Raw genomic sequence first — 26,101 nt, forward strand, 5'->3', positions numbered from 1 at the left:
GGCGGTTGGAACAAAAAAATTCAAATTTGGACTCAGACCAATGGACAGATTTTCACCAGTCGTGTTCTCTTGGCCCAAGCAAGTCTCTTATTGGAGTCCTTTAGTAGTGGTTTCTTTGCAGCAATTCGACCATGAAGGCCTCATTCACACAGTCCCCTCTTTACAGTTGATATTGAGATGTGTCTGTTACTTGAACTCTGAAGCATTTATTTGGGCTGTAATTTCTGAGGCTGGTAACTCTACTGAACTTATCCTCTGCAGCGGAGGAAACTCTGGGTCTTCCTTTCCTGTGGCGGTCGTCATGAGGCTGGTAACTCTACTGAACTGATCCTCTGCAGCGGAGGAAACTCTGGGTCTTCCTTTCCTGTGGCCGTCCTCATGAGAGCCAGTTTCATCATAGCGCTTGATGGTTTTTACGACTGCACTTGAAGCGACGTTCAAAGTCGTTGATATTTTCTGGATTGACTGACCTTCATGTCTTAAAGTAATGATGGACTGTCGTTTCTCTTTGCTTATTTGAGCTGTTCTTGCCAATAATATGGACTACGTCTTTTAGCCCTATTTGGCATCTTCTATATACCACCCCTACCGTGTCAACACAACAGATTGGCTCAAACACAATAAGGAGGAAAGAAATTCCACTAATTAATTTAAGGCACAGCTGTTAATTGAAACGCATTCCAGGTGACTACCTCATGAAGCTGGTTGAGAGAATGCCAAGAGTGTACAAAGCTGTCATCAAGGCAAAAGGGTGGCTACTTTGAAGAATCTCAAATATATTTTGATTTGTTTAACACTTTGCTTACTACATGATTCCATATGTGTTATTTCATAGTTTGTCTTCACTATTATGCTACAATGTAGAAAATAGTAAAAATAAAGAAAAACCCTTGAATGAGTAGGTGTCCAAATTTTTGACTGGTACTGTATATCAACATATCTAATACATTTATTCTTGCTGGGTAACTACTGTTTACTTATTTTTTTTAAGTGCCAAGTAAAATATGTAGAACGTACACAAGACAAAGCTGTAAAAACAAGGTTTATTTTTGTCCAAAAGGGTGTTGGGCCCCAATTATTATTTTTTTCCAGTTATAAAATAAATTAAAGTTAACGCCTAAAAACGTACTAAATGCTCTGGTTAGCTAATTTAGTAGGTAGTTAGCTACCTAGCTAAGTGGTTAGCTAATTTAGTAGGTAGTTAGCTACCTAGCTAAGTGGTTAGCTAATTTAGTAGCTACCTAGCTACCTAGCTAAGTGGTTAGCTAATTTAGTAGCTAGTTAGCTACCTAGCTAAGTGGTTAGCTTCTTCCAAAAATCAAGCTTTGCGTGATAACAGATAATCCCCTCCTGGATCAAGATCAATGCGGTCTAAAACTTGCTTTCTGCGTGCAGCAAAGTGAGTAGCATTTTTTTAATTACTTGTATAACTTCAATAGTTGGGATGTCTGTCCAGCAAATAGATTAGGTCGCAATGCGTCTGTTAGCGTTAAATTAGCATTCTCTATGGGATTTTACATGTAGTTGTTAGCATTGCTAACCTTCGGATTACAGAGGCTTAGCGGAGTTTGGAAATAGCAGCCCTTGTGTTCAGTGCCGGTATTACTGAATATCTCAGGATGGAACAAGGTCGGTATGAAGACATGGCAATCTGGATACCACACAAGCCTAATTTAAATCTACTCCTTTGGAAATAGTTATTTTCAGTTGCACAAAGCACAGGAATGAAGGTACAGTCGGGATGGGGGTGGCTGGAGGGATGGGGGTGCGGAGGGAGAGAGGGCAGACAAGAAAGGAACAACGAGCCAGGGAGTGATGTCACCGCCTGAATCATCCTGAGGAACCGCTTGTCTGTCGGCTACAAAACAGGAGAGAAGAGGGGAAGGAGAGAGAAGGAAAGGGATGAAACTGAGGAACAGAGGAGATATACAAGGCAAGATCAACAGGAAGGAAACAAAAAGTTGAGCCAAAACAAAGATGGAAATTCCTAAAATGTAGAGAGAATGAACTAAGACGGTGAAAAGCAGAGCAAAGCGTTGATGTTGAGGCCTTTTAACATTTAGAGCATTGAGGTATTCTGGTTCTCTCACGCAAGAGTTGAACACCAAACGTCAACGTCAAGCATTATCCAAACCCAGCTTAAGTCGAAACCCAGCCATGGCCCAAGACCCACATCTACCTGTACCAGGGTTAGGGATAGAGTTAGGATTATTCAAACCCAGTACCAGGGTTAGGGATAGAGTTAGGATTATTCAAACCCAGTCATGACCCCGTCCCTGTACCAGGGTTAGGGATAGAGTCAGGATTATTCAAACCCAGTTCCTGTACCAGGGTTATGGATAGAGTTAGGATTATTCAAACCCAGTCCCTGTACCAGGGTTAGGGATAGAGTTAGGATTATTCAAACCCAGTCATGACCCCGTCCCTGTACCAGGGTTAGGGATAGAGTTAGGATTATTCAAACCCCGTCCCTGTACCAGGGTTAGGGATAGAGTTAGGATTATTCAAACCCAGTCATGACCCCGTCCCTGTACCAGGGTTAGGGATAGAGTTAGGATTATTCAAACCCAGTACCAGGGTTAGGGATAGAGTTAGGATTATTCAAACCCAGTCATGACCCCGTCCCTGTACCAGGGTTAGGGATAGAGTCAGGATTATTCAAACCCAGTTCCTGTACCAGGGTTATGGATAGAGTTAGGATTATTCAAACCCAGTCCCTGTACCAGGGTTAGGGATAGAGTTAGGATTATTCAAACCCAGTCATGACCCCGTCCCTGTACCAGGGTTAGGGATAGAGTTAGGATTATTCAAACCCCGTCCCTGTACCAGGGTTAGGGATAGAGTTAGGATTATTCAAACCCAGTCCCTGTACCAGGGTTATGGATAGAGTTAGGATTATTCAAACCCAGTCCCTGTACCAGGGTTAGGGATAGAGTCAGGATTATTCAAACCCTGGTTGAGAGAATGCCAAGAGTGTGCAAAGCTGTCACCAAGGCAAAAGGGTGGCTACTTTGAAGAATCCCAAACATATTTTGATTTGTTTAACACTTGGCTTACTACATGATTCCATGTGTTATTTCATAGTTTGTCTTCACTATTATGCTACAATATAGAAAATAGTAAAAATATTTAAAAAAAACTTGAATGAGTAGGTTTCCAAACTTGACTGGTACTGTATATCACCATATTTACTTTATTCTTGCTGTATAACTGTATATAAAAAAATATATAAAAAATGGACAGACAAGTAAAATGTGTAGAAAGTACACAAGAGAAAGCTGTAAAAACGAGGTTTATTTTTATCCTCCAAAAGGGTGATGGGCACCAATTAATCTTTAAGCTATAAAATAAATTCTAAAATGTACTAAATGCTCTGGTTAGCTAATTTAGTGGCTAGCTAGCTACCTAGCTAAGTGGTTAGCTAATTTAGTAGCTAGTTAGCTACCGAGCTAAGTGGTTAGCAGCTTACAAAAAAAATATATATATATAAAAATAAAAATCAAGCTTTGCGTGATAACAGATAATCCCCTCCTGGATCAAGATCCTTGCGGGCTAATATTTGCTTTCTGCGTGCAGCAAAGTGAGTAGCATTTTTGAATTACTTGTATAACTTCAATAGTTGGGATGTCTGTCCAGCAAATAGATGAAGTCTCAATGCGTCTGTTAGCGTTAAATTAGCATTCTCTATGGGAATTTACATGTAGTTGTTAGCAGGGTTAGGGATAGAGTCAGGATTATACAAACCCAGTCCCTGTACCAGGGTTAGGGATAGAGTCAGGATTATTCAAACCCAGTCATGAACCAGTTCCTGTACCAGGGTTAGGGATAGAGTCAGGATTATTCAAACCCAGTCATGACCCAGTTCCTGTACCAGGGTTAGGGATAGAGTCAGGATTATTCAAACCTAGCCACATGCCACAGTAACGGGACAGAGCCAGACCTGAATCTGTACATCTTGCGGTACCAGGGTCTCCTCTGAGAGCCCAGCCTGATGGTCCTGACGTGAACCTCCTCCTCGGGAGTCCAATAGCGAGGCAGGAAGCGGTTGTAGCCAGGGTTGGAGGAGGTCTGGTGGAGGGCCAGTTCCACCCACCGAGCATACAGATCATCTTTGACAGGGTCAGGATCCTCTCGCCCTTCCTCAGAGTCTTCCTCACACAGCGCCATCAGGAGTTCCTCGTCGACGGAGCGCTCCACCTCGGAGAGGAAGGTGGGTGTGATTGAGGACGGGGGGTCGTGGAACGAGTTGGGAGGGAACGGAGACGCTGCAGTACTGCTGCTGTTGAACCAGAGGATAGACCGGGACATCCGTCCGTGTTAACAGCGGACATTCCCAATACAAAACACAGTTGGTCCTTTACAGCGAGGCATCGAGTAAAGAGTTAGGAGCACTGGTCACACAATGCTGTGGAACTGCTGCTCACCAGAGCCATCTGTGTTATAGTGGACAAAACGCCAACTAAACACTTCCACAAGCAACCCAGGGGCCTTTGGGTAGAGGTAGGAGCAGCCACACCTTTCACAGTTTCACAGCACAACCACAGGGTTAGTGGAAACCAACAGCTAGCTCTGTTCCAGGAATGTCATGGCAACAGGCAAACTACTTCATCTTATTTCACCAAACTTGTTTGTTGGAGCCTAGAGGGTACAAAGACACTCCCAGAGTCAACACAAAACCACCTTGCGGCAGTTGAAGAAAATGAAATGTCAGTAATTCAGACAAAACGACCAGCCTCACGCTAGTAGTTTCAGTAGCTGTTAGCTTGACGACAGGACCGGCCTCAGGCTAGTAGTTTCAGTAGCTGTTAGCTTGACGACAGGACCGGCCTCAAGCTAGTAGTTTCAGTAGCCGTTAGCTTGACGACAGGACCGGCCTCAAGCTAGTAGTTTCAGTAGCCGTTAGCTTAACGACAGGACCGGCCTCAAGCTAGTAGTTTCAGTAGCTGTTAGCTTGATGATGATCACAACCCTGATATAAAGCCATTAAACAAACGCCTCTCTCTGTCTAACCTGGGAGAGAACACTGCGGTGTGTCTGGAAGGGGTGTCAATCCTAAACAGGCGAGGGCTTCCTGTCCACAGCCTCAACGTGCCCTGCGGGCTCATGGGTACCGCAAAATTTGTGGGCGTGGCTGGTGAAGGAGAGCGGAACCGTCGACTGGCCAGGTCATCTGCGACGACGTCCGGCTGGGGCCGGTCGGCGTCCGAGTCGCTGTCGCTATGGTAAGCCCACTGGAGGAAGGCCTCCACATCAGGCAGTTGGGGGAGGGGCGGGCTCAGAGGAGGAGGGGCCAAACTGATCAGAGACCAAATCAGAAATCAGCGTTAAAATCAACAACATGAGGTTTGGTTCCTATGTGACAATGTTCTTTTTTTTTAACATTTTTAAACAGTCGACACGTCGACGCGCATTACGTCAGCACGTCGACGCGCATTACGTCAGCACGTCGACGCGCATTACGTCAGCACGTCGACGCGCATTACGTCAGCACGTCGACGCGCATTACGTCAGCACGTCGACGCGCATTACGTCAGCACGTCGACGCGCATTACGTCAGCACGTCGACGCGCATTACGTCAGCTCGTCTACACGACGACGCGCATTACGTCAGCTCGTCTACGCGCATTACGTCAGCACGTCGACGCGCATTACGTCAGCTCGTCTACACGACGACGCGCATTACGTCAGCTCGTCTACACGACGACGCGCATTACGTCAGCTCGTCTACACGACGACGCGCATTACGTCAGCACGTCTACACGACGACGCGCATTACGTCAGCTCGTCTACACAACGACGCGCATTACGTCAGCACGTCTACACGACGACGCGCATTACGTCAGCACGTCTACACGACGACGCGCATTACGTCAGCACGTCTACACAACGACGCGCATTACATCAGCACGTCTACACAACGACGCGCATTACATCAGCACGTCTACACAACGACGCGCATTACGTCAGCACGTCTACACCTACACAACAGAGACGAATAGAAACCGCCAAAACCATGCAAATTCAACTAGCAGAAAACTAAAACGTGGCGACTCAAGTAAAGCAGCTAACTAAACAAAGATGAACAACTCTTCTTCTTCTTTTAAAACAGTCATTGCGTAGGTATGACATCACAGTACCTGGTGAGAGGGCTGGGGATGCAGCCCTTAATTGGCTTCTCCACCCATTTCTTCCTCTGGAAGGGTGCAGGTACACTGCCCCAGTTCCTCTGTCCCGAGTCTCTGCCCTCTGCCGCCTTCATCCTAAAACAGCTCTCTGCCTCCACTTCACTGCTGGAGTCTGGGGATGGGAAGGAAGGAAGGAAGGGAGGGAGGGGCAGCAGCTCACAGACCAATAGAGGAGTCCAACAACAGACAGGGGAAAAGGAGAAGTCAACAGACGCTGCTGCTCCAGTTTCAACTGTTCTGCCTGCGGCTATGGAACCCTGACCTGTTCACCGGACGTGCTTGTTGCACCCTCGACAACTACTATGATTATTATTATTTGACCATGCTGGTCATTTATGAACATTTTAACATTTTAACATTTTGACCATGTTCTGTTTTAATATCCACCCTGCACAGCCAGAAGAGGACTGGCCACCCCTCATAGCCTGGTTCCTCTAGGTTTCTTCCTAGGTTTTTGGCCTTTCTAGGGAGTTTTTCCTAGGGAGTTTTTCCTAGCCACCGTGCTTCTTTCACATGCTTTGCTTGCTGTTTGGGGTTTTAGGCTGGGTTTCTGTACAGCACTTTGAGAATATCAGCTGATGTACGAAGGGCTATATAAAAATAAATTTGATTTGATTTGATTTGATAATGAACCTAGACAGCCAACGGTAGAGCGGCATTAGGGAGCATCCCTAGCAAAGTCCCAAATGGAGCCCTATTCCCTACGTAGTGCCCTACTAATAGGGCCCTGGGTAGGGAATAGGGCTCCGGTCTATAGTAGTGCCCTACGTAGGGAATAGGGCTCTGGTCTATAGTAGTGCCCTACGTAGGGAATAGGGCTCTGGTCTATAGTAGTGCCCTACGTAGGGAATAGGGCTCTGGTCTATAGTAGTGCCCTACGTAGGGAATAGGGCTCTGGTCTATAGTAGTGCCCTACGTAGGGAATAGGGCTCTGGTCTATAGTAGTGCCCTACGTAGGGAATAGGGCTCTGGTCTATAGTAGTGCCCTACGTAGGGAATAGGGCTCTGGTCTATAGTAGTGCCCTACGTAGGGAATAGGGCTCTGGTCTATAGTAGTGCCCTACGTAGGGAATAGGGCTCTGGTCTATAGTAGTGCCCTACATAGGGAATAGGGCTCTGGTCTATAGTAGTGCCCTACATAGGGAATAGGGCTCTGGTCTATAGTAGTGCCCTACATAGGGAATAGGGCTCTGGTCTATAGTAGTGCCCTACATAGGGAATAGGGCTCTGGTCTATAGTAGTGCCCTACATAGGGAATAGGGCTCTGGTCTATAGTAGTGCCCTACATAGGGAATAGGGCTCTGGTCTATAGTAGTGCCCTACATAGGGAATAGGGCTCTGGTCTATAGTAGTGCCCTACATAGGGAATAGGGCTCTGGTCTATAGTAGTGCCCTACATAGGGAATAGGGCTCTGGTCTATAGTAGTGCCCTACATAGGGAATAGGGCTCTGGTCTAAAGTAGTGCCCTACGTAGGGAATAGGGTGCCGTTTGGGACGCATCCTGAGACTAGCCTCTTAGCGTCCTGCGCACCACCTCTGGCCCGCTCCAGTCATGAGACGTGTCCATTATCAGACCCGTGTGGAACCAGCCGGAATGTCTCACAGACTAGACAGCTGGCAGGACGGGAGCAGGGAGAGGACATAGCCGTAAGCACGGCCTTCTCTGGGAAGAGCGGCATTCCTGATTGGGACTACTAATATTCTGACCGTTAAACTTCGGACACTGTTAGTAGAGTATTTACATATCCACCGGGAACTCTCCACATCCTGTGTTTAACGTAATCTGACAAAAAACAAAACTATAACAATATATTCCAGTCATTACCCTCGCTGCCGGCCCTCAGGATGGAGTCAGAGATATAGCTGAGGGTCCGTGGCGACTCGGCCGAGTCAAAGCTCAGGACCGATTTAAAGCTCTCTACCGAGTCCTCTCTGCTGTAGCCTGGTGGCTGGGACTGGGTTAGAGGTAACAGTTCATCATCCTGCTCTGGGTAGCTCACGTCACCGTCCTTCACACTGCCTCTGGGGGTTTCTTCTAGAGCCTGGGGGGGGGGGGACGACGACACACAGGGGAGATTACAATCCTTTAGAAGGAAAACAAACAGGGGTTTTTGAAATGCAAACTCAAAGCTAAATAAAAATGCACTTTTATAAATATCCATTGGTTTTGTTGTACAGGGCAAAGTACATCAGGCAAGGCACATGTATTAGTCCCAGGTCTGGAGAACAGACAGGAACAGTACCATAGACAGGGATAAACCCAGTGGGTTCAGACAGAGGAGCAGTACCATAGACAGGGATAAACCCAGTGGGTTCAGGTCTGGAGGACAGAGGAGCAGTACCATAGACGGGGATAAACCCAGTGGGTTCAGGTCTGGAGGACAGAGGAGCAGTACCATAGACGGGGATAAACCCAGTGGGTTTAGACAGAGGAACAGTACCATAGACAGGGATAAACCCAGTGGGTTCAGGTCTGGAGGACAGAGGAACAGTACCATAGACAGGGATAAACCCACTGGGTTTAGACAGAGGAACAGTACCATAGACAGGGATAAACCCAGTGGGTTCAGACAGAGGAGCAGTACTATAGACAGGGATAAACCCAGTGGGTTCAGGTCTGGAGGACAGAGGAGCAGTACCATAGACGGGGATAAACCCAGTGGGTTCAGGTCTGGAGAACATAGAGGAACAGTACCATAGACAGAGATAAACCCAGTGGGTTCAGGTCTGGAGGACAGAGAGGAACAGTACCATAGACAGAGATAAGCCTAGTGGTCCCCAGAAGGCCTCGAGGTTGAGCTGAGGGTTAAGGTGAGGGAGCGCGTTACCTTGGACAGAGCGATACCCAGTAGTCCCTCGAATGATTTGAGGTTGAGTTGAGGGCCAGAGTATAACGGGTCCGCCAGAGCCTTCCGACCCAGCCAGTAGATGGTGATTAAAACCTGGAGGAGAGATCACTGCATTGGGCGGGAACTTTATCCGTCATTATTAAGTAGAGGACGGTCGCGGCGGGGCCGCTTCCTGTCACCGCGTAGACTAGAGGACGGTCGCGGCGGGGCCGCTTCCTGTCACCGCGTAGACTAGAGGACGGTCGCAGCGGGGCCGCTTCCTGTCACCGCGTAGACTAGAGGACAGTCGCAGCGGGGCCGCTTCCTGTCACCGCGTAGACTAGAGGACGGTCGCAGCGGGGCCGCTTCCTGTCACCGCGTAGACTAGAGGACAGTCGCGGCAGGGCCGCTTCCTGTCACCGCGTAGACTAGAGGACAGTCGCGGCAGGGCCGCTTCCTGTCACCGCGTAGACTAGAGGACAGTCGCGGCAGGGCCGCTTCCTGTCACCGCGTAGACTAGAGGACAGTCGCGGCAGGGCCGCTTCCTGTCACCGCGTAGACTAGAGGACAGTCGCAGCAGGGCCGCTTCCTGTCACCGCGTAGACTAGAGGACAGTCGCAGCAGGGCCGCTTCCTGTCACCGCGTAGACTAGAGGACAGTCGCAGCAGGGCCGCTTCCTGTCACCGCGTAGACTAGAGGACGGTCGCAGCAGGGCTGTTACACAGTAAGAATATTTGCGATGGGAATTATGACAGTTCAAAGCTTTAGCCCACTACCCTTTCTAGTGAACACAAACAATTAAAGTACATTTCCACTTACGTTTTTCAGCCTCCTTTTGCCCTCTACACACCTGAGGAGAAAGTGAGATTTCTTAGTCCAACCAAAGACGACACACACAGGCTAATGTTTACCCATGGCTTCTCACTAACAAGAGGTGATCTATTATGGACAAGTCTATAAAATAATATTCTGTTTAAATAGCCACTCTGATATGACTCATGTGAAACACCGTACTGTTGTTGACTCATCCAGCCATGTGGTTTAGCTGCCTAGTCAAATCAGCTCCTTCCCGTGGTGCCATCAGACAACCCCACTAATCGACACCATGCAATCAGTGATAACACAACTAGCTGTATAACCCTACACACACACAGTCAGTATACACTAGCATTCCAACCAGTGAGACACTGGCCAAGAAATACATGGTGAAACACCGTCAAAACACCAACGGGCGCCGCCGCCCAGCGAACAGCCCCTCCAACGGGCGCCGCCGCCCAGCGAACAGCCCCTCCAACGGGTACTGTCTAACATCACTATAAGTCCAGCAGCACCAGGGGTGAAAACCCTATTAATCCTTCACTTCCATTTGATTTGTTCTACAAATAAATAAATAAATATCAAATAAAATCCCTTTTACCTGAGTGTAGCGCGTGTGGACAGGTCTTGCAGGTCTCCAGGGTGAAACAGCTGAGCCTCGTGTAGACCCAATGTACCACACGCTCTCAGGAACACATTCACATTGTCCTGGGGGGGGGGGGAGCGGCAGAGAGAGGGGGGAGCAAAGAGAGGGGGGAGCAGAGAGAGGGGGGAGCAGAGAGAGGGGGGAGCAGAGAGAGGGGGGAGCAGAGAGAGGGAGGAGCAGAGGGGGGGGGAGCAGAGGGGGGGGGAGCAGAGGGGGAGGAGCAATAGAGGTACCATACAGAACAATCAGAGAAGTCTTCGGCCTAAAGACGATCATATGACATGGTGGGAGGAGTCTCCAAACAGCTTCCCAGGATCCTTTTCGAACAAGTGGATCCTTGACAGTTTGACTAGCCGCTGAACCAATGTGTTGAACTACCCCAACTCAGTTTGTCATGTTCATCACATTACTAAACCCTTAAACAGTTTCAGATCTGCCACACTAAAAGCAGGAAACCGCAGAGAAAGACACCAGGAAGTTGAACTAGTGTCACACTGGCAGGCGAGACATCTCCCTGCAGTCTCAATATGAAATGTAGAATGGCTTCACAGTGAACTCACCAGTCCGGCCATTGGAGTAGACAGTATGTTCATTCTCTTAATAACACCTGGTTTCAGCTGGTTGATTAGACTGAGAAAGAAGACAGAGAGAGAGAGACGAACAGATGAGTTAAGAGAGCGTGACCGTCGTAAAGGGGGGGTTCATAGAACCACATCCTATGGACTCTATTCTCCAGATATATATATACACACTACAGTTCCCATTATACTCACTGGCAGAGCAGGACTCCATTCTCCAGATATATACACACTACAGTTCCCATTATACTCACTGGCAGAGCAGGACTCCATTCTCCAGATATAAACACTACAGTTCCCATAATACTCACTAGCAGAGCAGGACTCCATTCTCCAGATATATATACACTACAGTACCCATAATACTCACTGGCAGAGCTCCATTCTCCAGATATATACACACTACAGTACCCATAATACTCACTGGCAGAGCTCCATTCTCCAGATATATACACACACTACAGTTCCCACAATACTCACTGGCAGAGCAGGACTCCATTCTCCAGATATATATACACACTACAGTTCCCATAATACTCACTAGCAGAGCAAGACTCCATTCTCCAGATATAAACACTACAGTTCCCATAATACTCACTGGCAGAGCAGGACTCCATTCTCCAGATATATATACACACTACAGTTCCCATAATACTCACTGGCAGAGCAGGACTCCATTCTCCAGATATATATACACACTACAGTTCCCATAATACTCACTGGCAGAGCAGGACTCCATTCTCCAGAGCGGAGCGGAAGTTGTTACTCCCGAATGATTTATTTGTCACTTCCTATATTACAGGAAGAGGAAAGAACACAATACCAGTGTCACAATTTAGATAAAACAAGCAAACATGCAAGTGTAATTTCACACTAAAATGTCCTCTTGGATCACTGAGATTATAATCTGTATTTACCTAGTGCATAATTATGTTTTTTTTAAATCAGATATTTTGTATTTTACCACAATTCTTTACTAAATTGTCATTACTGTTACAGTCCAAAAAGTAATAAACAAATCAATGTTTAATATGTTTTTAAAACATTGCTCTCCTTATGAAAAGGTCTGAGCCAAGCGGGGTAAAAGGGGGGGAGGGTGTGTAATGAGAAAGCCAAGCGGGGTAAAAGGGGGGGAGGGTGTGTAATGAGAAAGCCAAGCGGGGTAAAAGGGGGGGAGGGTGTGTAATGAGAAAGCCAAGCGGGGTAAAAGGGGGGGAGGGTGTGTAATGAGAAAGCCAAGCGGGGTAAAAGGGGGGGAGGGTGTGTAATGAGAAAGCCAAGCGGGGTAAAAGGGGGGGAGGGTGTGTAATGAGAAAGCCAAGCGGGGTAAAAGGGGGGGAGGGTGTGTAATGAGAAAGCCAAGCGGGGTAAAAGGGGGGGAGGGTGTGTAATGAGAAAGCCAAGCGGGGTAAAAGGGGGGGAGGGTGTGTAATGAGAAAGCCAAGCGGGGTAAAAGGGGGGGAGGGTGTGTAATGAGAAAGCCAAGCGGGGTAAAAGGGGGGGAGGGTGTGTAATGAGAAAGCCAAGCGGGGTAAAAGGGGGGGAGGGTGTGTAATGAGAAAGCCAAGCGGGGTAAAAGGGGGGGAGGGTGTGTAATGAGAAAGCCAAGCGGGGTAAAAGGGGGGGAGGGTGTGTAATGAGAAAGCCAAGCGGGGTAAAAGGGGGGGAGGGTGTGTAATGAGAAAGCCAAGCGGGGTAAAAGGGGGGGGAGGGTGTGTAATGAGAAAGCCAAGCGGGGTAAAAGGGGGGGGAGGGTGTGTAATGAGAAAGCCAAGCGGGGTAAAAGGGGGGGAGGGTGTGTAATGAGAAAGCCAAGCGGGGTAAAAGGGGGGGAGGGTGTGTAATGAGAAAGCCAAGCGGGGTAAAAGGGGGGGAGGGTGTGTAATGAGAAAGCCAAGCGGGGTAAAAGGGGGGGAGGGTGTGTAATGAGAAAGCCAAGCGGGGTAAAAGGGGGGGAGGGTGTGTAATGAGAAAGCCAAGCGGGGTAAAAGGGGGGGAGGGTGTGTAATGAGAAAGCCAAGCGGGGTAAAAGGGGGGGAGGGTGTGTAATGAGAAAGCCAAGCGGGGTAAAAGGGGGGGAGGGTGTGTAATGAGAAAGCCAAGCGGGGTAAAAGGGGGGGAGGGTGTGTAATGAGAAAGCCAAGCGGGGTAAAAGGGGGGGAGGGTGTGTAATGAGAAAGCCAAGCGGGGTAAAAGGGGGGGAGGGTGTGTAATGAGAAAGCCAAGCGGGGTAAAAGGGGGGGAGGGTGTGTAATGAGAAAGCCAAGCGGGGTAAAAGGGGGGGAGGGTGTGTAATGAGAAAGCCAAGCGGGGTAAAAGGGGGGGAGGGTGTGTAATGAGAAAGCCAAGCGGGGTAAAAGGGGGGGAGGGTGTGTAATGAGAAAGCCAAGCGGGGTAAAAGGGGGGGAGGGTGTGTAATGAGAAAGCCAAGCGGGGTAAAAGGGGGGGGAGGGTGTGTAATGAGAAAGCCAAGCGGGGTAAAAGGGGGGGGAGGGTGTGTAATGAGAAAGCCAAGCGGGGTAAAAGGGGGGGGAGGGTGTGTAATGAGAAAGCCAAGCGGGGTAAAAGGGGGGGGAGGGTGTGTAATGAGAAAGCCAAGCGGGGTAAAAGGGGGGGAGGGTGTGTAATGAGAAAGCCAAGCGGGGTAAAAGGGGGGGAGGGTGTGTAATGAGAAAGCCAAGCGGGGTAAAAGGGGGGGAGGGTGTGTAATGAGAAAGCCAAGCGGGGTAAAAGGGGGGGAGGGTGTGTAATGAGAAAGCCAAGCGGGGTAAAAGGGGGGGAGGGTGTGTAATGAGAAAGCCAAGCGGGGTAAAAGGGGGGGAGGGTGTGTAATGAGAAAGCCAAGCGGGGTAAAAGGGGGGGAGGGTGTGTAATGAGAAAGCCAAGCGGGGTAAAAGGGGGGGAGGGTGTGTAATGAGAAAGCCAAGCGGGGTAAAAGGGGGGGAGGGTGTGTAATGAGAAAGCCAAGCGGGGTAAAAGGGGGGGTGTGTAATGAGAAAGCCAAGCGGGGTAAAAGGGGGGGGTAATGAGAAAGCCAAGCGGGGTAAAAGGGGGGGTGTGTAATGAGAAAGCCAAGCGGGGTAAAAGGGGGGGGTAATGAGAAAGCCAAGCGGGGTAAAAGGGGGGGTAATGAGAAAGCCAAGCGGGGTAAAAGGGGGGGGTAATGAGAAAGCCAAGCGGGGTAAAAGGGGGGGGTAATGAGAAAGCCAAGCGGGGTAAAAGGGGGGGGTAATGAGAAAGCCAAGCGGGGTAAAAGGGGGGGGTAATGAGAAAGCCAAGCGGGGTAAAAGGGGGGGGTAATGAGAAAGCCAAGCGGGGTAAAAGGGGGGGGTAATGAGAAAGCCAAGCGGGGTAAAAGGGGGGGGTAATGAGAAAGCCAAGCGGGGTAAAAGGGGGGGGTAATGAGAAAGCCAAGCGGGGTAAAAGGGGGGGGGTAATGAGAAAGCCAAGCGGGGTAAAAGGGGGGGGTAATGAGAAAGCCAAGCGGGGTAAAAGGGGGGGGTAATGAGAAAGCCAAGCGGGGTAAAAGGGGGGTAATGAGAAAGCCAAGCGGGGTAAAAGGGGGGGTAATGAGAAAGCCAAGCGGGGTAAAAGGGGGGGTAATGAGAAAGCCAAGCGGGGTAAAAGGGGGGGGTAATGAGAAAGCCAAGCGGGGTAAAAGGGGGGGGTAATGAGAAAGCCAAGCGGGGTAAAAGGGGGGGGTAATGAGAAAGCCAAGCGGGGTAAAAGGGGGGGTAATGAGAAAGCCAAGCGGGGTAAAAGGGGGGGGTAATGAGAAAGCCAAGCGGGGTAATGAGAAAGCCAAGCAGGGTAATGAGAAAGCCAAGCGGGGTAATGAGAAAGCCAAGCGGGGTAATGAGAAAGCCAAGCGGGGTAAAAGGGGGGGGGGGTGTTAGAAAACAGAAGCCCATTCTGAAAACATCTACTCATCTGTTCCCTGGCAGACCTTCATTGTAAATTAGAAAGTGTTATTTATTTAACTTAATATAACTAGCCAAGTCAGTTAAGATAAAAATAAATAAAAAAAATTAAATACTCCTCTAGATGATGCATCATGGGTAATCAAAGTGTTTTTAAATAAAGTTGAATAAATGTTACAGTAATGAGATGTCCACAGACACTCTGTAGGTAATATAGTTTCATGTAGACTTCAACCTAGATAAAAAACACAACATGCAATGTTGTTGGTCCCACATCCACCTGACAAGTGTGGCATAATATCAAGAAGATGATTAAACAGCATGATCATTACACAGGTGCACCTTGTGCTGGGGGGACAATACAAGGCCACTCTAAAATGTGCAGTTTTGTCACAACACAATGCCACAGATGTCCGAGGTTGAGGGGGCATGCAATTGGCATGCTGAATGCCCACCACAGCTACTGGTAGAGATGTGAATGTTCATTTCTCTACCATAAGCCGCTTCCAATGTCGTTTTAGAGAATTTGGCAGTAAATCCAACCGGCCTCACAACCGCAGGCGACATGCAGGTGCTGAAAAGTATCTCTGTCTGTAATAAAGCCATTTTGTGGGTAAAGACTCATTCTGATTGGCTGGACCTGGCCCCCAAGTGGGTGGGCCTATGCCCTCCCAGGTCCACCCATGGCTGTGCCCCTGCCCGGTCATGTGAAATCCATAGATTAAAGCCTAATGAATTTATTTTAATTGACCGATTAACTTAAATGAACTCAGTAAATTCTGACATTGTTGCATTTCCCCCCCCCCCCCCCTCTCTCTCTCTCTCTCTCTGTTGCACTGTTCTCTGTCTGAATGGTGCTGGGTCACATCATGCTGGGCTCAAGCCTTTGGGGCACTGTTGCCCATCACCCTGGAGGGAGTGCTTTGTTCATTCATTCACTGTTCCCTTCATCTCTCCCAGTCCCCTACCCTTCACCCCTCCCGGTCCCCTACCCTTCACCCCTCCCTGTCCCCTACCCGTCACCCCTCCCTGTCCCCTACCCGTCACCCCTCCCTGTCCCCTACCCTTCACCCCCTTCAGCTCTCCCTGTCCCCTAGCATTCACCCCTCTCCCAGTCCCCTACCCCTCTCCCAGTCCCCTACCCCTCCCCAGTCCCCTACCCCCAGTCCCCTACCCCTCTCCCCAGTCCCCTACCCCTCTCCCCAGTCCCCTACCCCTCTCCCCAGTCCCCTACCCTTCATCTCGTGCACCTCCCCTCTACCTCAGAGGGAACAGGATGGAATGCAGCCTGCCAGCTCACCACTGTCCAATGAGGAAGACTTTATGAGGGCATCATATGAGCAGTGTAAAGTTAATATATTAAGTGATGATTCAATTGCAAAACAGCACATCTGAAAAAGCACAAAGACGTGCATGAAACCAAGAGACGTCATCCACTCCAAGAGCACAGATAACTCTGAAGAGCCTTATTTGCAAAACGGTGACGTAATCTGTGCTTTTATAGGCGTATTTATCTGTGTGCTATAAAAGTATATGAACACATTCACACTCAGTTTGACAGTGGAAGCCATCGTCACCAATTATTTGCATTACAGGATTATATAATCACATTTTACATGTCATTAGGTTGTATAAACCAGTAGATTTAATGAATGAGCCTCTTGTCTGTTAAAATGTATCACGTGGAATAATTACCCAAAATATAATTAAGTAATGAATAAGACTAAGTTTGGACTAGCGGAAACAATTTAACTTTTCCTCTTATTAAAAAGTGTGAGACGCCTTTGACGTTGAGTTCTGTAGGCTGCTGTAGTCCATCAAAAACACCCATTTACCTGGATAGATTTAGTTCGGTACATCAACCCAATCATTGGATGAAACGAGATGTTTTGGACGTGGTTATAAATGAATCCGCTCAGACTTACCTCCATCCAGCGTTGAGCCTCGGTGAAGGCATCTTCACAGGTCACACTGGTCTGTTCTCTCCACTCCATCTTTACCACACGCTCCTCAAACACAGACAAGAAACGTTTCGGTTCTAGTTGAAAGAGAACAAGGGGGGAAAAAACGTCGGTCCTTATTGATATCGTTATGCCTCCCCTAAATACAAAACAAACAGCTTCAATCAAACCATTTCCCTGTCGACAGAAACACAATTATCCGGGGATGACGGTATTGTAAAAAAAAAATGTGTTACCTGCGTCAAATTTCAGCTGCGAAACTTGAAAGTGTTAACTCTGCTCACCGGTGAACGATTCCCGTTAATTGACTTCCGCGCGCCTCGCATGGGGGACACTTTGTTACCAAACATTATTGACACGTGCGGTAACCGAAGTGGGCGTTTCCTGTTGTTTGCTACGTCATCCTGTTCTGCAGCTGACGGCGTTTCTCTGTACTGAACACCAGGGGGCGTCACGGAGTCATAACGCGGCCTGCGCTGGTCACGTCGCCGTCTTCAGTGAAGGAAGAAGTGGTTCCACTAAATAACACAGCCACCAAGTCACATTCCACAGCCACAAAGACAACATTTGGCTACAAAACAAAAAAATGTGCTTTTTTGACTTCATCTGAGGTTTTGGGTTATGCATTAAGGTAAGCAGTGTGGTTAAGGTTAGGGGTAGGTTAGGGGTAGGTTTAAAATATGCTTTTAAGAAGAGAAATTGTGAGAAAGAGAGAGAGAGAGAGACAGACAGACAGACAGACAGACAGACAGACAGACAGACAGACAGACAGACAGACAGACAAAGAGACAGAGACAGCGAAAGAGAGAGTCAGAAAGACAGAGAGAGAAATAGAGAGAGAGAGAGAGAGAGAGAGAGGAAGAGTCAGAGAGAGAGAGAGAGACATAGAGAGTCAGAAAGACAGAGAGGGAGAGAGAGAGAGAGAGAGAGAGAGGAAGAGGGAGAGTCAGAGAGAGAGAGGGAGATTCAGAGAGAGAGAGGAAGAGAGAGACAGAAAGAGGAAGAGGGAGAGTCAGAGAGAGAGAGACAGAGAGAGAGAGAGAGAGAGAGATAGAGGGAGATTCAGAGAGAGAGAGAAATAGAGAGACAGAGAGAGAAATAGAGAGACAGAGAGAGAAATAGAGAGACAGAGAGAGGAAGAGGGAGACAGAGAGAGAGAGGAAGAGGGAGAGTCAGAGAGAGAGAGGAAGAGGGAGAGTCAGACAGAGAGAGAAAGAGAGAGACAGAGAGAGAAATAGAGAGACAGAGAGAGGAAGAGGGAGACAGAGAGAGAGAGGAAGAGGGAGAGTCAGAGAGAGAGAGGAAGAGGGAGAGTCAGACAGAGAGAGAAAGAGAGAGACAGAGAGAGAAATAGAGAGACAGAGAGAGGAAGAGGGAGACAGAGAGAGAGAGGAAGAGGGAGAGTCAGAGAGAGAGAGGAAGAGGGAGAGTCAGACAGAGAGAGAAAGAGAGACAGAAAGAGGAAGAGGGAGACAGACAGAGAGGGGGGGTAAATAACAGTAAACTGTTTCACCACTCCAGTCTACTCTACGCCTTCAGTCTCAGTCCAGGTCTGGAAGGTATTTCTTCATCACGGTCTCTCTGTTTGGCTTAATTAGGAATATATTCAGCATCAACAACAGCATTTAGGGTCACAGCAGTATGTCTATGTATATTGGTTGCTTAAACAGTTTAGCAGATGTTATAACGGTGCCTCCGAATGCTTGTGTTACTAACTCCTAGAAACATGTTTATGTTACTAACTCCTAGAAACATGTTTATGTTACTAACTCCTAACAGGGTAGAAACATGTTTATGTTACTAACTCCTAGAAACATGTTTATGTTACTAACTCCTAGAAACATGTTTGTGTTACTAACTCCTAGAAACATGTTTATGTTACTAACTCCTAGAAACATGTTTATGTTACTATCTCCTAACAAGGTAGAAACATGTTTATGTTACTAACTCCTAGAAACATGTTTATGTTACTAACTCCTAGAAACATGTTTATGTTACTAACTCCTAGAAACATGTTTATGTTACTAACTCCTAGAAACAGGGTAGAAACATGTTTATGTTACTAACTCCTAGAAACAGGGTAGAAACATGTTTATGTTACTAACTCCTAGAAACAGGGTAGAAACATGTTTATGTTACTAACTCCTAACAGGGTAGAAACATGTTTATGTTACTAACTCCTAGAAACATGTTTATGTTACTAACTCCTAGAAACATGTTTATATTACTAACTCCTAGAAACATGTTTATGTTACTAACTCCTAACAGAGTAGAAACGTGTTTATGTTACTAACTCCTAACAGAGTAGATACATGTTTATGTTACTAACTCCTAGAAACATGTTTATGTTACTAACTCCTAGAAACATGTTTATGTTACTAACTCCTAGAAACATGTTTATGTTACTAACTCCTAGAAACATGTTTATGTTACTAACTCCTAGAAACATGTTTATGTTACTAACTCCTAGAAACATGTTTATGTTACTAACTCCTAGAAACATGTTTATGTTACTAACTCCTAACAGGGTAGAAACATGTTTATGTTACTAACTCCTAGAAACATGTTTATGTTACTAACTCCTAGAAACATGTTTATGTTACTAACTCCTAACAGGGTAGAAACATGTTTATGTTACTAACTCCTAGAAACATGTTTATGTTACTAACTCCTAGAAACATGTTTGTGTTACTAACTCCTAGAAACATGTTTATGTTACTAACTCCTAGAAACATGTTTATGTTACTAACTCCTAACAAGGTAGAAACATGTTTATGTTACTAACTCCTAGAAACATGTTTATGTTACTAACTCCTAGAAACATGTTTATGTTACTAACTCCTAGAAACATGTTTATGTTACTAACTCCTAGAAACATGTTTATGTTATTAACTCCTAGAAACATGTTTATGTTACTAACTCCTAGAAACATGTTTATGTTACTAACTCCTAGAAACATGTTTATATTACTAACTCCTAGAAACAGGGTAGAAACATGTTTATGTTACTAACTCCTAGAAACAGGGTAGAAACATGTTTATGTTACTAACTCCTAGAAACATGTTTATGTTACTAACTCCTAACAGGGTAGAAACATGTTTATGTTACTAACTCCTAGAAACATGTTTATGTTACTAACTCCTAGAAACATGTTTATGTTACTAACTCCTAACAGGGTAGAAACATGTTTATGTTACTAACTCCTAGAAACATGTTTATGTTACTAACTCCTAGAAACAGGGTAGAAACATGTTTATGTTACTAACTCCTAGAAACAGGGTAGTAACATGTTTATGTTACTAACTCCTAGAAACAGGGTAGAAACATGTTTATGTTACTAACTCCTAACAGGGTAGAAACATGTTTATGTTACTAACTCCTAGAAACATGTTTATGTTACTAACTCCTAGAAACATGTTTATATTACTAACTCCTAGAAACATGTTTATGTTACTAACTCCTAACAGAGTAGAAACGTGTTTATGTTACTAACTCCTAACAGAGTAGATACATGTTTATGTTACTAACTCCTAGAAACATGTTTATGTTACTAACTCCTAGAAACATGTTTATGTTACTAACTCCTAGAAACATGTTTATGTTACTAACTCCTAGAAACATGTTTATGTTACTAACTCCTAAAAGGGTAGAAACATGTTTATGTTACTAACTCCTAGAAACATGTTTATGTTACTAACTCCAAAAAGGGTAGAAACATGTTTATGTTACTAACTCCTAGAAACATGTTTATGTTACTAACTCCTAGAAACATGTTTATGTTACTAACTCCTAAAAGGGTAGAAACATGTTTATGTTACTAACTCCAAACAGGTGTCTTGTCTTTGGCTATGCCAGATTAAGTGATATGACATGCTATTCTATAAAATAATTTCTCTGTAACTAATATTACCTGATTGAGCTAATCATGTAAATGTAATTAACTAGAAAGTCGGGGCACCACGAAAGAATGTTTATAGAGCTGTTATCTTCCGAATAAACTCTGAAAGACCTAGTAATATTTTACATCAATAGCAGTCAATATTAATCGTCATCTTATTACAATCTCATCTGAAAGTTGTAAATTCTTGGTTATCTTCACGAACCCTGGCTAACAAGTTGAATCAGCAATACAAAATTGGGTTGAATTATTTATTTACCAAATACCTAACTAATCACACAGAATTACATATACACAGAATACAAATTATGTCATACAGAAAACGTCCCTGGTGGACGGATCCTGTATGATGGCTGGTTACACAAAGAGAGGGGGTTGGGCTTGAATGAAAGAGCGGGAAGACTGAGGACCAAAGGGAGGAGCTAAGCTATCGTAAATATAGTATCTTATGCATTCTATATTACCGCCCATTTGGAAAAGGAAAATGCTATAAATATTTACTCTGAGCTGCGCTTCGGTAGGTTGGTCGTAGATGCCTGGCCGTGTTGGCCAACAGAGATCTTCCTCTCCTCGGAAGAATGTCTCTGGTGGTAAATTGGATACGTGGTGGTATCTTCGTCTGTCTGTTAGACTGGATACGTCGTCCGTCCTTTCCTTTCCCACGTTTACAGCGGCCGCTGCTAACTCAACGGCTAGGAAGTATCACTTCTGTAGTGAATAAGAGTTCAAAGTTCATACAATTCGCAACCAAAGCTCACGCCGAGGTTGGCTTAGTTCTGTACTTGACATGTTAGTCCTTTTTAACGCAGAAGCTGCAGACCTCACGTACCCGGAATACGAGGTTACATTTTCGTCAAGGGCTTATATAGTGGCGAGGGGAGAAGCGTGTGTTTCATAGTTTATAACCCCTGTCTCTTCACAGGGGCGGGCCACTGATTGAGCAGGGCTCTAAACTTATGAAAACCCAATTCTCTCATTTGGAAGCTAAAATTACATTTCATCTTATCACAAATAGTTTCATATTTAAACATTTTAAATTGCACAACAATTCCATGTGAATCTGATAACTAGAATGTGTCGACTTTCCCAGATACAGTTTATGTCATCCTGTCATCAGTCATAATGTCTCAGATGACAACCGAACTGACATCATATTCATTAAGTACCGACGCATATTTCCAACTGGTTCTATTACCGAAATATGGTTCTTTTCCCCCCACTTGTTTGATGTTCCCAGACTCTCTATATTTAACAAAAGCTATTCAACAGTCCTTCAGTAGGGTCAGAGAGAGAGAGAGAGAGAGGGGAAGGGAGAAAGGTATTTATGGGGGGGGGGTCATAAACCTTACCCACAGGCCATCGTCATGACACAGGTCAGCCAAACAATATTACAGTGAGCTGTGTGAAAAATCCGATATATTCATCCACAGTTTGAAAAACAGTATAAAAGAAACGGTCCAGTGTTTAACGTCTCTATACACCGCGGGGTCATGACTGACAGCCTCGATAAAGATGAGCAGCAATGGACTCTAAGGTTTTTCTAAGGTTCAGGGTAGAGTACCGGGTGGTAGCCGGGTAGTAACAGGTTCAGGGTAGAGTACCGGGTGGTAGCCGGCTAGTAACAGGTTCAGGGTAGAGTACCGGGTGGTAGCCGGCTAGTAACAGGTTCAGGGTAGAGTACCGGGTGGTAGCCGGGTAGTAACAGGTTCAGGGTAGAGTACCGGGTGGTAGCCGGCTAGTAACAGGTTCAGGGTAGAGTACCGGGTGGTAGCCGGCTAGTAACAGGTTCAGGGTAGAGTACCGGGTGGTAGCCGGCTAGTAACAGGTTCAGGGTAGAGTACCGGGTGGTAGCCGGCTAGTAACAGGTTCAGGGTAGAGTACCGGGTGGTAGCCGGCTAGTAACAGGTTCAGGGTAGAGTACCGGGTGGTAGCCGGCTAGTAACAGGTTCAGGGTAGAGTACCGGGTGGTAGCCGGCTAGTAACAGGTTCAGGGTAGAGTACCGGTTGGTAGCCGGCTAGTAACAGGTTCAGGGTAGAGTACCGGGTGGTAGCCGGCTAGTAACAGGTTCAGGGTAGAGTACCGGGTGGTAGCCGGCTAGTAACAGGTTCAGGGTAGAGTACCGGGTGGTAGCCGGGTAGTAACAGTGACTAAGGTTCAGGGTAGAGTACCGGGTGGTAGCCAGCTAGTAACAGGTTCAGGGTAGAGTACCGGGTGGTAGCCGGCTAGTAACAGGTTCAGGGTAGAGTACCAGGTGGTAGCCGGCTAGTAACAGGTTCAGGGTAGAGTACCGGGTGGTAGCCAGCTAGTAACAGGTCCAGGGTAGAGTACCGGGTGGTAGCCGGCTAGTAACAGGTTCAGGGTAGAGTACCGGGTGGTAGCCGGCTAGTAACAGGTTCAGGGTAGAGAGCGGGTGGTAGCCGGGTAGTAACAGTGACTAAGGTTCAGGGTAGAGTACCGGGTGGTAGCCAGCTAGTAACAGTGACTAAGGTTCAGGGTAGAGTACCGGGTGGTAGCCGGCTAGTAACAGGTTCAGGGTAGAGAACCGGGTGGTAGCCGGGTAGTAACAGGTTCAGGGTAGAGTACCGGGTGGTAGCTGGGTAGTAACAGGTTCAGGGTAGAGTACCGGGTGGTAGCCAGCTAGTAACAGGTTCAGGGTAGAGTACCGGGTGGTAGCCGGCTAGTAACAGGTTCAGGGTAGAGTACCGGGTGGTAGCCGGGTAGTAACAGTGACTAAGGTTCAGGGTAGAGTACCGGGTGGTAGCCGACTAGTAACAGGTTCAGGGTGGAGTACCGGGTGGTAGCCAGCTAGAAACAGGTTCAGGGTAGAGTACCGGGTGGTAGCCGGCTAGTAACAGGTTCAGGGTAGAGTATCGGGTGGTAGCCAGCTAGTAACAGGTTCAGGGTAGAGTACCGGGTGGTAGCCAGCTAGTAACAGGTTCAGGGTAGAGTACCGGGTGGTAGCCGGCTAGTAACAGTGACTAAGGTTCAGGGTAGAGTACCGGGTGGTAGCCGGCTAGTAACAGGTTCAGGGTAGAGTACCGGGTGGTAGCCGGCTAGTAACAGTGACTAAGGTTCAGGGTAGAGTACCGGGTGGTAGCCGGTTAGTAACAGGTTCAGGGTAGAGTACCGGGTGGTAGCCGGCTAGTAACAGGTTCAGGGTAGAGTACCGGGTGGTAGCCAGCTAGTAACAGTAACTAAGGTTCAAGGTAGAGTACCGGGTGGTAGCCAGCTAGTAACAGTAACTAAGGTTCGGGGTAGAGTACCGGGTGGTAGCCGGCTAGTAACAGGTTCAGGGTAGAGTACTGGGTGGTAGCCGGCTAGTGTACCGGGTGGTAGCCGGCTAGTAACAGGTTCAGTAACAGGTTCAGGGTAGAGTACTGGGTGGTAGCCGGCTAGTAACAGGTTCAGGGTAGAGTACCGGGTGGTAGCCAGCTAGTAACAGGTTCAGGGTAGAGTACTGGGTGGTAGCCGGCTAGTAACAGGTTCAGGGTAGAGTACCGGGTGGTAACCGGCTAGTAACAGGTTCAGGGTAGAGTACCGGATGGTAGCCGGCTAGTGACAGGTTCAGGGTAGAGTACCGGGTGGTAGCCGGCAGTAACAGTGACTAAGGTTCAGGGTAGAGTACCGGGTGGTAGCTGGCTAGTAACAGGTTCAGGGTAGAGTACCGGGTGGTAGCCAGCTAGTAACAGGTTCAGGGTAGAGTACCGGGTGGAAGCCAGCTAGTAACAGGTTCAGGGTAGAGTACCGGGTGGTAGCCGGCTAGTAACAGGTTCAGGGTAGAGTACCGGTTGGTAGCCAGCTAGTAACAGGTTCAGGGTAGAGTACCGGGTGGTAGCCAGCTAGTAACAGGTTCAGGGTAGAGTACCGGTTGGTAGCCAGCTAGTAACAGGTTCAGGGTAGAGTACCGGGTGGTAGCCGGCTAGTAACAGGTTCAGGGTAGAGTACCGGGTGGTAGCCGGCTAGTAACAGGTTCAGGGTAGAGTACCGGGTGGTAGCCGGCTAGTAACAGGTTCAGGGTAGAGTACCAGGTGGTAGCCGGGTAGTAACAGGTTCAGGGTAGAGTACCGGGTGGTAGCCAGGTGCTGTAGATGTCCTGGAGGGCAGGCGGTGTGCCCCCGGTGATGTACTGGTCTGACCGCACCACCCTCTGGAGAGCCCTGCGGTTATATAAAGAGCTTCCTTTGTGTGACATATAAAGAGCTTCCTTTGTGTGACATATAAAGAGCTTCCTTAATGTGATCTATAAAGAGCTTCCTTTGTGTGACATATAAAGAGCTTCCTTTGTGTGACATATAAAGAGCTTCCTTTATGTGACATATAAAGAGCTTCCTTTATGTGACATAAAGAGCTTCCTTTATGTGATCTATAAAGAGCTTCATTTATGTGATCTATAAAGAGCTTCCTTTGTGTGACATATAAAGAGCTTCCTTTGTGTGACATATTAAGAGCTTCCTTTGTGTGACATATAAAGAGTTTCCTTTATGTGACATATAAAGACCTTCCTTTGTGTGACATATAAAGAGCTTCCTTTATGTGACATATAAAGAGCTTCCTTTGTGTGACATATAAAGAGCTTCCTTTATGTGACATATAAAGAGCTTCCTTTGTGTGACATATAAAGAGCTTCCTTTATGTGATCTATAAAGAGCTTCCTTTGTGTGACATATAAAGAGCTTCCTTTATGTGATCTATAAAGAACTTCCTTTGTGTGATCTATAAAGAGCTTCCTTTATGTGATCTATAAAGAGCTTCCTTTGTGTGACATATAAAGAGCTTCCTTTATGTGATCTATAAAGAACTTCCTTTGTGTGATCTATAAAGAGCTTCCTTTATGTGATCTATAAAGAACTTCCTTTGTGTGATCTATAAAGAGCTTCCTTTGTGTGATCTATAAAGAATTTATTTTATGTGACATATAAAGAGCTTCCTTTGTGTGATCTATAAAGAGCTTCCTTTGTGTGATCTATAAAGAGCTTCCTTTGTGTGACATATAAAGAGCTTCCTTTATGTGACATATAAAGAGCTTCCTTTGTGTGACATATAAAGAGCTTCCTTTATGTGACATATAAAGAGCTTCCTTTGTGTGACATATTAAAGAGCTTCCTTTATGTGACATATAAAGAGCTTCCTTTATGTGACATATAAAGAGCTTCCTTTGTGTGACATATAAAGAGCTTCCTTTGTGTGACATATAAAGAGCTTCCTTTATGTGACATATAAAGAGCTTCCTTTGTGTGACATATAAAGAGCTTCCTTTATGTGATCTA

At 46.6% G+C, this 26,101-nt stretch overlaps 2 protein-coding genes across 13 annotated transcripts in view; one reads left to right on the plus strand and one right to left on the minus strand.

Moving 5' to 3' along the window:
* The window catches only part of LOC123727922 (LIM domain only protein 7), a 45,864-nt gene extending 28,385 nt beyond the window's left edge, over positions 1-17,479 (minus strand). For 4 of the 11 annotated variants that reach the window (XM_082963194.1, XM_082963202.1, XM_082963193.1 and 1 more), the window contains exons 1-9: positions 17,172-17,476; positions 16,900-17,012; positions 11,775-11,845; positions 11,037-11,106; positions 10,432-10,538; positions 9,834-9,864; positions 9,015-9,128; positions 8,012-8,228; positions 6,138-6,297 (exon numbers count right to left, since the gene is read on the minus strand). In XM_082963194.1, coding sequence (XP_082819320.1) covers positions 6,138-6,297; positions 8,012-8,228; positions 9,015-9,128; positions 9,834-9,864; positions 10,432-10,538; positions 11,037-11,106; positions 11,775-11,845; positions 16,900-16,968 — 839 coding nt within the window. In that variant the 5' untranslated portion in view covers positions 16,969-17,012; positions 17,172-17,476. Of the gene's footprint in view, positions 1-6,137; positions 6,298-8,011; positions 8,229-9,014; positions 9,129-9,833; positions 9,865-10,431; positions 10,539-11,036; positions 11,107-11,774; positions 11,846-16,899; positions 17,013-17,171 lie in introns of all 11 variants that reach the window. The other 7 variants (XM_082963198.1, XM_082963197.1, XM_082963192.1 and 4 more) reach the window with 5 other exon arrangements.
* Positions 17,480-17,955: 476 nt separating this feature from the next.
* Positions 17,956-26,101, plus strand: part of LOC106595832 (Krueppel-like factor 12) — a 15,952-nt gene continuing 7,806 nt past the window's right edge. The window contains exon 1 of one of the 2 annotated variants that reach the window (XM_045698439.2): positions 17,956-18,485. The gene's annotated coding sequence lies outside the window, so the exon portion shown is untranslated. Of the gene's footprint in view, positions 18,495-26,101 lie in introns of both variants that reach the window. The other variant, XM_045698438.2, reaches the window with a different exon arrangement.

The sequence above is a fragment of the Salmo salar genome, chromosome 16 (genome assembly GCF_965601325.2).
Source record: "Salmo salar chromosome 16, fSalSal1, whole genome shotgun sequence".
Taxonomy (NCBI): domain Eukaryota; kingdom Metazoa; phylum Chordata; class Actinopteri; order Salmoniformes; family Salmonidae; genus Salmo; species Salmo salar.